The following is a 12,139-nucleotide window of genomic DNA, read 5'->3' on the forward strand; positions in this document are numbered from 1 at the left end:
AAACCTATACTCCATGAGATTTAAATATATGTCTGTTTTGTAAGTGTTACTTATAGCAATGATATTGAATATTACTAACTAAAATAATTTAAAAATTTATAAACATCAAAGATCCTTGCCTCTCAAATATAGTAAGTTAAATAGTGCAAATAAAGGAAAACTTAAAATGAAAATACAATGAGATATTACAATATGGAAAAAGCTATCACATTTTTGTGGTATAAGCTTTTCAGATATCCACTTCATCCGGTCATAAAGTGACCATTTACAGAGACACATGTATGTACTTGGTACATGGAAAGAAGATTATACAAGTATGTATGCATTTTATAAAATGTGCCTTTTTACACAAGCAAGCAAGCCAGCAAGTAAAAATTGGTATTTGTCACAGAATTATCCAAAGTACAAATGAACATAGAATCCAGTGAAGTGAATAGAAGAGTTTGCACAGTTGTGATCCACAGAATGCCCATGCTGAAATGGATTTTATAATACAGATTAATCAGGCAAGACGTTAATGTAATCTTCACAAGCATCTGGAGAGAGGATAAGAAAAAAAATATTACATTTCTCTAAATTTCAGTGCAAAAAGTTATCAGTATCATTCATATTCACAATGTGCTGCTTAAATAATGTTGATTTAAACACAGTAGAAAGATAATTTACTGCATAAGACTCAGTCAAATGAGGATTCTATCTATTACATGACTACCTTACAATATACAATCCAAGAGGACAAAAACCTGAATGCAGAGCAGAAATCTAGCAAAGATGTAAAATGATTTCTTTTTTACCTCACACATCTATTCCTGTGTTGGGATTCAATTTTTTTACTACTGGCTCTGTGGGCGTGGCTTAGTGGGCATGGTGTGGCTTGATGGGCATGGCAGGGGAAGGATATTGTAAAATCTCCATTCCTACCCCACTCCAGGAAAAGGATACTGCAAAACCCATTCCCTCCCCATCCCACTAACCATGTTTCCAGCTCTGTTCTCCTGTGCAGGGCAACAAAAGATGATCCAGCCAATCAGCTGGGATTCGGGAGGCCGAGAATGGATGGGGACAGGGCCAGTTAGAGGTGGTATTTGCCAGTTCTCCAAACTACTCAAAATTTCTGTTACCAGTTCTCCAGAACTGGTCAGAACCTGCTGAATACCACCTCTGATCTATTCCTACTTTTGCTCCTTTAAATTCTGGTTCAATTATGTTTTCAGTGTTAAATGTAGATCAAGTCAAAATCTTAAAAGGCTTGTATCTATGGCATGTTTTATCACCCCTCCATAGCAAATAACTTCTATCCCAATATCTCCAACATCTCCTTTTATTTCCCCCCAGTCTTATAGAGATATGTATAACTATTTCACTTTGTAGGATGCTGTCTACTTCAGTTGTAGTGCCTCAATATAGAAAAGCAACACTTCCAATCAAAAGTCAGAGGGCAGTTCACTTTGGCAGGAATTTACCGTACTTCATTCAGCAGTCAATTCCAACGTAATATCACTCAAATGTCACACTGAGATATAGAGTCCTTTTCACACTCTGGAGGGGAATTGACGTTTTAGTAAAACCAAAGCAAAGGTGTTTTTGAAGAGAATTTGCATACACCCACTATGCATATTGTACTTGCTTCGATTTTTTATTTTGAAACTGACATAAAAGGAACTTTTTTTCCACTGTAAAGATGAATGAGATTATAACAATGTGAATTAAATTTGCCCAGTTTACATACTGCCTAACTCCAAAATTATTCTGATGACTCACAATATGGCAGAGTATAAAATACAAACACAACTCAAAAAGTCAAAACCACCACCAACAAAATAGGACAATATAAATAAAAATATGGTTGACAGAGTCTTCCATTTTTCTGAGGTTGGTAAATTGAGGACCCAGATTGTTGGGGGCAATATGCTGGCTTTGTAAAACACTTAAAGAGGGTTATAAAGCACCATGAAGCACTGTATAAGTTGCTGTGCTTTTATGCAGGTAGACCCTGACTTAGTTGAGACCAGTTTTTCCATTAGCTGTTAGGTGAGCCACTGCAGAAAATGCATGTGCTTGATTTTATGACAATGTTGCCATGATTGTTAAGTGAAATCACTGCAGTCATTAAGTGAATTGTGGTCAGTAAGCAAATCTGGCTTTACCCATTGACTGTTGGCTGGAAAGGTTACAAAGAGCTATTTATTTATTTATTTATTTATTTGCCGCCATCTTATTTCAAAGCAATCACATGACCCTACGCTAATGAAAGTGTCATAAATGATGCCACTTGCATATGATCATGTGACTAGAAGGTGCTGCAATGGTCATAAGTCACTTTTTTCAGTGCCATTGTAACTTGATGTTTGCTAAATGAATGGTTTGAAGTCAAAGACCAGCCATATCTTTTATCTAGGGTTGACCTTGAGAATGCAAAGGATGTATGTGACCCTTGACCTACAGGGCATAGTCAGATGTTAATGTATTCTCATCAGTCCTTCAGCAGGAGAAAAGTATGCGGGCACAAAATTTGCTGCCTTATTTGCCAAGCAGTTAGTAATGAGGTTAACAGCTGGCCCTGTCTTTATTGTTTTAATGTGGAACAAGTTAAGAAGAGGGATTGATGATTGTCCATAGTTTTATTGTCCCCCCCACTGCTCCACTAAGCATTTCCAACCAGCAGGATCACAATAATCACAACCATTCAATAATTTAACAGGGTGGCCCTTAGGTGGTACTTGAAATGGTGAGTTTAACAACCTGGCATGTTGGCCATTTAATAGGAGACAGTTGTGTACTTGCTTAAAATGTTGTTGGCTCACATTAGTTCACATGATCCAGAGAGAGGAGCCACTGCTGATTTTTTAGACTGAATCTAAACTGGTTCTTCCTTCAGAGTGAAGATTTTTTCTATCCAAACAAGATATAGCAGCTGTGGCTATGAGAGCTTTTGAACACCTTTGGGTACTATGTCAGTTGCACCCATTCCTGGAGTAGGAGTCCTGCTCACCATCACTCATGTCTTTGTAACCTCCTGCTTAGATTACTGTAACATGCTTTACATGGGGCTATCTTTGAAGAGCATTTGAAACTTAAACTGGTGCAAAATGTAGCTGCATGGGTAATAAATGTGCCATCTATGTGGCACGTGTAAAATCACTACTCCATGAGCTGCACTGGCTGCTGGCGTATTTCTAGGTGCACTTCAAGGTACTGGTTGTCATTTTTAAAGCCCTACATGGCTTGTATAGGTTACCCAAAGGACTGTCCTTTTCCAAGACTTTCTACTCATCCAACTCAACTAAATAAATTGGGAATGCTGCAGATCCCATCAGCCAAGGAGATGGGAGATGGAAGATCCCATCAGACAAGGAGATGGGAGACTGGCAAGAACTATAAGACAGGACTTTTTCTACTATAGTTCTTGTGTTATGGAATATTCTCTTCTCAGAGATTAGAATAGGCTCAACCATTTTGGCCTTTTGCAAAGCTTTAATACCTTGGCTATGTATCCAGACCTGGAATGGGTCCTGGTTATTTGGCTTTACTATTAGTAAATTAATTATATCAGTTACGGTTGTACTTATGTTGTGGGTGTTCTTATTGTTTTAATGTTTCTTTTATTATTTTAATTGTTTTATACTTTTAGAATTGTAAGCTACTCAGAGTCACTTGATTGAGTTGAGTGATTATAGAAATTGAAAAAAATAAGTATCCAGTTTATGAATTAATTTTACTGGTAAATCTGAAAGCAATTAATATTTACTAATTTACCAATCTGCCTAAATTTCATGGGCTCCCTCTAAATAAATTCTATTTTGACAAGGGAACAGTGTGCAGGTGTTTTGCACTGCAAGGAGAACGAAATATTGATAGTTATTCAATGAGAGTTTTCTGACTAGAATTCCATTCAGGGAATGCTGTTGTTACAAGCAGAAGCAAGCTCTGGACCCACTATTGATTTTGGCCAATACTGCTAATTTATATGCTGAAATTCTATCGATAACAAGATAGGCATTTCTGCTATGGCTGTGAAGAGACTCTGATCTTCTCTGAAAGCTAGGTCTGGGCAAAAAGTATCATATCTCATTGGTTCATGCAAAGGAAGAACCATGCATTCTATCACACCAGATCTAGTATGTGACTGATATGACAGTAATCTGAAAACCCAAATCCACAGCCAATACTTTCCTAAAATGATGTTAGTTCTGGACAGTAATAGTTACAGCTACTTCCAATCCTACAATGCTTTTAAAAATACTGCATATGCGTTATCTCCGCACCTAAGAAAAGAATTGCCCGTATTTTTAATAACAATCCTGTAAAGGATTCCTCTAGGTAGATTAGAATCTTTCTTTCTTTCTTTCTTTCTTTCTTTCTTTCTTTCTTTCTTTCTTTCTTTCTTTCTTTCTTTCTTTCTTTCTTTCTTTCTCCCACTCTCCATGCCTCCCTCCCTCTCCCCTTCCCTCTCCCTCTTTCTCATTCATAAAGGCAAGTTTTAGTAATCTATGCTGATAGTTTCTTAATTTGAAATATATAAATATTTTACCACCTTTATAATTATTGATCTCTTACCAGGATCCTCATATGCTTCTTCTTTAGTGACATACACTGTCTGAGTTTCTTGATAGTAAGGACAACGATTTACAGGGTAGCACAGATTGATTACTAGGCCTTGATTTGGCTTTTTGTAGTTGTCAATTAAACAGTTTAATGTTCTGAAGACATGTCTTGGAGTACCTTCAGATGTCTAAAACGTAAGCACATTGAAGCTAAATTTACATTTAATTCAAAAACATATTAATAATTTATTTCATATCCAAAAGATAAGTAATGACAGAAATAGATTCATTTCATATATTATTATATCTAATGTAGCCTGTCTTTAAAATACTCCCAAACTATGACCTCTAGCATCTTTTTATATTAATACAGAATCAGAATTAAACAATATTATTCATCACAATTTAAAATGCATGAAGTTTGAAAAATAAGGTAATCTAAGCACATTCTAGTTTAACATGCCTCTCTTCCTTCCAACTGGTAAAATTGCATGAAAGTCTTGTAGGAGTCTATTAAAATTATATTTCTTTACATTTAAGGAATAAAGAATAGATTATACATTTTCTTACCTGCATCATAAAATGTCCATTACTTTTCCTCAAGATTCGGTAAGTGTAGATAAGATGTTCATAACTAATTTTTAGAATGGAAAGTGTATTAGCGAAGGGTATGTTTGGGTACTGGGAAAGTAAAATACACTGAAGAATCATACGCTTAAAACTGATAACCATAAAAAGAAATATGCACAAAATGTATAAATTTGTCACAGGCAAACACAACTGTAACTTAATTAAGTTTTAGTTTTCTAGAAATAGGTATCAGCTAAATAAATAGGAACTTTTTGTGATGTGAAAATTCTGAACAAATATACAAATTAACCTCTTCAGAGCATGTAAAAATCTGTTCTGGCAGAGAAAAAAATTAGACAGACAGACAGAGATATCGACAAGTTAAAAGAATTATATTTGGTTGAAAAATCAGTATGGAATAATTACGTATACTTGCCTCTAAATAATTTTTATAAATACAAATTGCCTTTAAGCTCAGTAGCAATGACAATTGCCATTACACAACCAATTGAATTCGTACATGAGAACTGGCTTTCATATATGCTATGTATATATCCTACATATCTGTTTCTATACCATACATCATTTGGAGAAGAGATGGTGAGAGCTGGTGGATAAAAATATCCTGATTCAAAGTGTGTTATAAGGATTGATCTTGAATCTGTAATGATTTGAAATGTATCACCTCCAAAAACAGCATATAATTTTATGATATGTTTATTTCTATATTTAACTTTGGGGTAGGTATACACTGCAGTTTATAATAAAGCAGAATAAGTATTATGTATACTCCCACTAGATATACGTGCCTGGAACAATTTCCTCACTTTCTGAAAACAGATGGTAGTTGGTTCTCAAAAGTACAAGTATTTAAAGATGCAACTCAGTCCATAAAACATTAGTCATGTTTAAGTGTCTTTATACAATACCAGATTCAATTAAACATGTGCATTTCTTCTAATAGAATCATTTCCTTTAACAATAAAAAGAAGTTATTTTAATTATATAAAAGTGGAAGTACTTACAAAACACACAGGCAAAGAGCACCAGGTACGGTCTCACTGTCTCGTAATAAAAAGCTTCCATTTATTCCTACTTTGCTCAATAATTCTTCACACTTTTCTTTAGTTATATTTCCATGAAAAAATTGAAATTCCATTTATGTATAAAACTGTTTGCAGATTAATTCTTAAGAGTCAGCTAAAAATATAACCTGTTCTCTACTGAACTGTGGAACAAAGAATATTTAAACTGTTAAGTGTGCTATCTCTATAGTATGATTTGTTGTTTCCCTTATGCAAAACCTTGATGGGTAACACAGGAAGTACTCACTGATAAATAGGTTAGTCATCACCATGGCTGTTAAAACAAAGACCTTCATTTCTTTGGATTTTAATTAGTTAGAACAGGAGGATATGCAAACCTTAATCAACTTATTATAAACTATCTAATGTCTGTTTGAATTTGTAAGGAAATACGACACGGGCATGTTGAATCCAAAATGGACTCTTTGATACGTGTATAATAACTTAGTCATAAATAATCTATAAAATAGTCTGCTGAAATCTATGCTTGCAAAAAATGTTTGTTCCATCCTCACAAAGAAGCAAAGCTATTTTGTCTTCAAGTAGCAGGCCAATAGAACTGAGATATTTTGCAAAGTATTTAAAAAGAAAAAAGAAAAGATATAAAGAAGGAAAACATACAATGTATAATTTCAAAATTCATATAAAAAGATTAATGATATAGTTTGGAAATATCTTTTAAAAAGAAAACAATGGATAAATCCTATGACACAAGAATCAAAAAAGTTATAGCTGAATTACAGAATTTTTGGTTCCATATAAAAATAGAATGAGCTTTTTTATTTAGAATAAATCAAATATTTTATATACAATTCTTAGAAAATTATGTGTTCAATAAGTATAGAATAATTTATGTATTTAATAAACTGAGTTAAAAAGTTTGATTTTGAACAAATAGCTGTTAGACTTAGCTAACAGAAGAATAAGTGTTAAGTATAATAAGTGTTAAGTCATAACAGTAACAGCTAAAGATGCAAATGATCTGCATGCTCCAGTCCTAAAGCACACAGTAACAAAAATGAGATTACAATTAAATATAAAGAAGGTAAATAACCAGCCTTAGAATCAACAGAGAGATTCTGAAATAGTGTACAGCTTCTGCTTTTTACTATTAACTATCAATCAGCAAGATTTTCTGAGTTCAGTTAGTCATGCTCTAGTTATCTTCTGCTTGGATTATTGCAACATGGAAAAAAACACAAAAAAGAAAAAATATTGCAAAGAAAAAATAACTATTAAAAAACCCCAAAATACATAGACAAATGACCCACTTTTTATCACAAGTATAAAAAAATTAGTAACTTATGATCTTCTCTTAAAATACAACAATTGCTGTCTTCTTCCCAAATTTCAATGTCTTACTTATAAACAAAACTTCAGCATCTCAAGCTCGATCAGCAAAAACCCATTGGTGTTGGAGACAACAGCAAAGCTTTTTTAACCTTGATCAAATAAACCAACTTTATATCCCTTCCTTTTTATTTTCATTTTAGATCCTTGAAATAATGTTGAATTTGAGTTCTTTCCATTTTTTTCCCTTGTCACAATTTTTTTAAAGCTCTAACAAGCCCCTTTTGTAAATCCAGAAAAAAATAATCCATGTCATTCTCTTGGCTTGTTATTTGTATATCCTTTTTAATTATTAAAACATAAGGCAGTTTCTTTTGTGTAGCATCTTTTTCTATATCATTTTTGCAGCATGTCATTTTTAAATCCACTTTCAAATCAATATCAGTGTTTGTCTGGTAAAACTTGTTCTTCTTACATACAATCTTTTAAATGTTATTTTTTGTTGTTTTAAAATTTTATTGAGGTTCATTACAGCATAAAATACAATGAAAATGAAGATGACAACAAAGGGGACACTTTTTTCTTTTCTCCCTTTTTTCTTTTGTATCCTGCACTCCTCTCCCCACTTTTCTAGAAGCAGACATTTTTAAAATTAATTATTGAGTCCATTGTTCAAAAATAACTTTAATTAAATCCAATGTTAAACTAGTTTGCTCCACTCTGTCAGATTTGTTCTTTTCTTCTTTAATAATAATATTTAGTTCCTTCTAGTTCCCTCTAGTGTCCAAACTTCAAAGTGTCATCCTATCCTTTTTTTTAAGAATTCAAACCTAAGGTTCCTAATAATTGAAAAGCAGTTAATTAATTTCTGAAATTGATTAGAAAAGGAAGAATGCAAACCCAGTGTCCTTTCGAAGGTGACAATCATAGTTTCAGCAATATAACTATTCCGTCATCTCCCAGAGCTCTAATTGTGGGCAAGAGGAATTATGAAGACTCAGTCTACCTACTTTTACCCAAGCCATCTTCAATTTGCCATTTCCTTCCTGGAATTCCAACATTTGAGCTAGGTCTTCACATAATATATCCAATGTAGGATAATATTACCCTGGTAGTTTGAGCCCCGAGAGAGGACTGGGCTGATTTGTTCAATGACCTATTAGTTTGTTTCCTTGGCTGTCTGTGGTATTCTTGGGAGTTTTCTCCAACACCATAGTTCAAAACTGTCAATGTCCTATTCTTTCAGAGGTCCAACTTTTTCTTTCTTAGATAATCACAGAGAACATCAGTCCTTGCACTATTTTGATCTTTGTAGGTATAGACACATCACAACACTTGAATATCTTTTCCAAGGCCTTCATTGCTGCTCCATTGAGTAGTAGCTTTGACTTCTTGTTCCTTACTGTTGATGGTTACTCAGAAATAGCTTTGATAGGTTGATAGTTTAATAAGGCATTCTACTGATTGATTATTCATGTCAATCTTATAGATCATATCATCTTCCCATATATGGAACAGATGCTGCAATTTTATATAGTATTTAGTAAAACAACTCCAGAAGCAGTAGAAAATCGACAAAAACCAAGAAGGATTTTGAAAAGCTACAAAAGTGCTTTCAAACTATCTGATTCAATTTCCTATTTTAAAATAGGCCCACACACAAGTTCACAGATCTACTTCAGTGCACTGATTTTATCAAAGCACAACATCAAAGCCTTGCACTGCACTGCACAAATAGTTTGTAAATACATTGTATGTGGTTGTCAATCTTGTGAAGCAAACCAGACAGGAAATACAACTAGATGAGCTAATTTATTTTATTGTAAGCTACATTGACAGAACCTAGCAAATCTGAATGTACATCCCCCCCCCCTCTTCTATTTCTTTTCCTCTCAAGAAACAGAGTCTCTTCTGAACCTATTGCCCTGCCCATTATCTGGCTGTGGGCTATGCTTCCTGTTATCTGATGGTTCCCTTGGCACCAACCCTTTGCTCAGTCTTCCAAGTTCATATCCACATACCGGTACCTTTACATGGTTGATTAATAAAATCAAGAGAGGTTTGGGGGCATTTTAAAGGTTTAACAAATTTATCATGTCATTAAACTTTCTCATTTGCTTCCTGAAAGATAATAGATACTTTTTATACACATAACGATGGTATGTGGGTTTTTTGTATGTGGGGAAAGATTTGAAGGCAGTAAAATCAAAGGAAGTGAAATGTAAAATGCACCAATTGACAGATATTCAACATTTGTTAAATTATCATAATTTACAAAGAATTTCTAATCAGCACAAAAATAATGAATCTGTAAATTAATTAAGATTAGTCTGATAAAACCCCTAGTTTGATTCATGACAAATCCACACAAATGAACTACTTTTGTAGTTCAGCTGTTTCATATTAACATTTACTTTTGAAATTCTTCATTTACTGTATTTATGATTGTTTAAGGTTAATAAACATATTGAATATTGAAATTCTCTCCTGCTAGTTTCTAAATAATATTTCAGAGCTCTAATTTATGTCCTTTTTCAAGCTGGTCATTGTATTCTATTCAAAATTCATATTGCTTCTTAATAATAACCAGTAATATAGTGAAAGTTGTGAACATGAAGTATTCATTTGGGGGCTGATTTTATTAGGAAACATTTTGCCTGAGAAAAGTAGGAAAACATAATTTATCTCTGATTTTGTTTCAATGTCTAATCCTTTATTGTTTGATAAGCAACCTGTTGGAAGTGACTAGCTCCTTTATTTCAAATGGGACCTGTGACCCATAGGTACTACTGTGAAAGAGGAACTATAGATCTCTAAGAGATCTTTATAGAATTTGTGGGCTTTTTCTATGAAATAATATTCTTTGTCATTGGTGCGTTTCACAACTGAGTCCAAGAAGAAACCCTAAATGTATCTTAGGCAATATGAATAGAAGGGATCCTGGGGTAATGATCCCTTGAGATGAAAAGGCTTCACAGTGGAGAGGACGGTGGTAGAGTTTATTCACTAGAATAGATTTATTTGTGATAAGTCCTGGTATTTTTTCTGTCAAGTTTGTTCTGTAGTAAATTTTTACTAGATACTAGCTGTGGAAGAAAACTAGATTTTCAAACATACAGTACAATCCAATCTATTAAAATGTTATCTCCTTGTACGCATTTTCTTTGCTTATTTTGATAAGGTGTAAGAATAAAACTTAATGCAAGTTATGTAACTGTTTTTTCTGGCCTCTCAATTTTACTGAGTAGCTTGTCACTAAGTTGTCACCTTAAGTTAGCGATTACAATTACTGTGAGACAAATCTATTAAAACAGGAGTCTTCAAACTTGACAGCTTTAAGGCTTGTGGACTTCAACTCCCAGAATTCCTCCTCCAGTCATGTTAGCTCAGGAATTCTGGGAGTTGAAGTCCACAAGTCTTAAACTTGCTAAGTTTGAAGACCCTTGTATTAAAACGAATGGTTATTTTTAGCTATAGCAATAGATCATATAAGGTGTGGTGATGACCTACAGTTAGGTCGATTGTTACCTAATTGTTTTGTTTTTTCTTCTTTTATTAATCTCTGTATACACAGGCTTGTTTGTGATAATTTTTTCTAGATATTTCTGGGCTTGATTGACAAACAACATCTGAGCTGTGAAATGTATGCTGTTCATAAAGCTTGGTTGTTTACTTCTGCAATTTAATTATATCATCTTTTCAGCTGTCCTATTTTATTTATTTATTTATTTAATTGTTTGTTTGTTGAGTCTATGGCTATAATAACAAGTAAATGGAGAAATAAATAAGATTTATTTACAGGATTAATTCAGTTTACTAAAATATCCTTTTAGTATCTCGGCATGCAAAACGCTGTCTGTTTCTTGCATTTGACTTTGCTTGCTACTGTCAGGCAACAGTTCAATGACACCAAGTGACAGAAATACTCTTCGCTTACCATGGATCTGAGAAAACAAATGTGAACTGGATTCTTAACTTTTCATCTACTTCTCTACTTCCTGTTTGGACTGATACGGTCTTACTTTCTAGCACAGTTGTGTCTTTCCCCCTCCTCTATTCTTCATTTTGGTAGAAACTACAAAGAATGAAATAGCGAGGCTGCTATGTTTATAACATAGCAGGCGCTTCATCATCATAAACTACACTGGCATGTTAGGTTTAGTATGTCTTAATTGCATCTTTATTGGTATCTTAGGATGTCTTTATTGGGATCTCATATTTTTGTTGTTTTCTTAGACTCTTGAATTATTTCATGGAGAATTAGGAGCAAGGCACTTTGAAGCATTTCAGGTGCTACAAACAACCTACATTATTTGTGAGGGATAACAGCAGTACATTTGGAAGACTATTTTTATACTGGAAGAAAAATAAGCACTGTTCTTAGAAATACAACACTGAACTCTTGAAAAGAAACAGGAAGTGCATAGGGTTCTTCTCAGGAAAAGACTGAAGTGAAGTGGCAGGGTTCAGGCATATGGATTCCTTTAAACATTATAAGAAACTTTAATTATCTAATTTTATCTAAGTTCAGTATAATAATTGCAGAGGAGGAGCTAAATGTATGATATTGGCTTAGGGAGGTACAATTTATTTTTAGCATCTGTCCCATAGCATCACATGATGAGAAGACCTACATGTACAAGCACAAAT

The 12,139-nt window shown here is 33.7% G+C and overlaps 1 protein-coding gene across 1 annotated transcript; it reads right to left on the reverse strand.

Annotated features, from left to right (window-relative positions):
- Positions 1–306: 306 nt before the first annotated feature.
- LOC113436222 (SH2 domain-containing protein 1B-like) lies at positions 307–6,395 on the reverse strand. Its single transcript, XM_026700494.2, has 4 exons — positions 6,140–6,395; positions 5,115–5,178; positions 4,558–4,732; positions 307–536 (listed from the first exon to the last, which is right to left on the reverse strand). The coding sequence occupies exons 1-4, from the start codon at positions 6,271–6,273 to the stop codon at positions 499–501; spliced, it is 411 nt and encodes a 136-aa protein (XP_026556279.1). The 5' UTR covers positions 6,274–6,395; the 3' UTR covers positions 307–498.
- Positions 6,396–12,139: the final 5,744 nt, after the last annotated feature.

The sequence above is a fragment of the Pseudonaja textilis genome, chromosome 7 (genome assembly GCF_049901715.1).
Source record: "Pseudonaja textilis isolate UNSWEBS1 chromosome 7, rPseTex1.2, whole genome shotgun sequence".
NCBI lineage: Eukaryota > Metazoa > Chordata > Lepidosauria > Squamata > Elapidae > Pseudonaja > Pseudonaja textilis.

Coding starts and splice junctions, on each gene's coding strand:
- LOC113436222 (XM_026700494.2), bottom strand. CDS start 6,273: ATGGAATTTCAATTTTTTCATGGAAATATAACTAAAGAAAAGTGTGAA. Junction 5,179..6,139: donor GCTCTTTGCCTGTGTGTTTT/GTAAGTACTTCC, acceptor TCTAAAAATTAG/TTATGAACATCTTATCTACA. Junction 537..4,557: donor AGAAGCATATGAGGATCCTG/GTAAGAGATCAA, acceptor TCCTCTCTCCAG/ATGCTTGTGAAGATTACATT.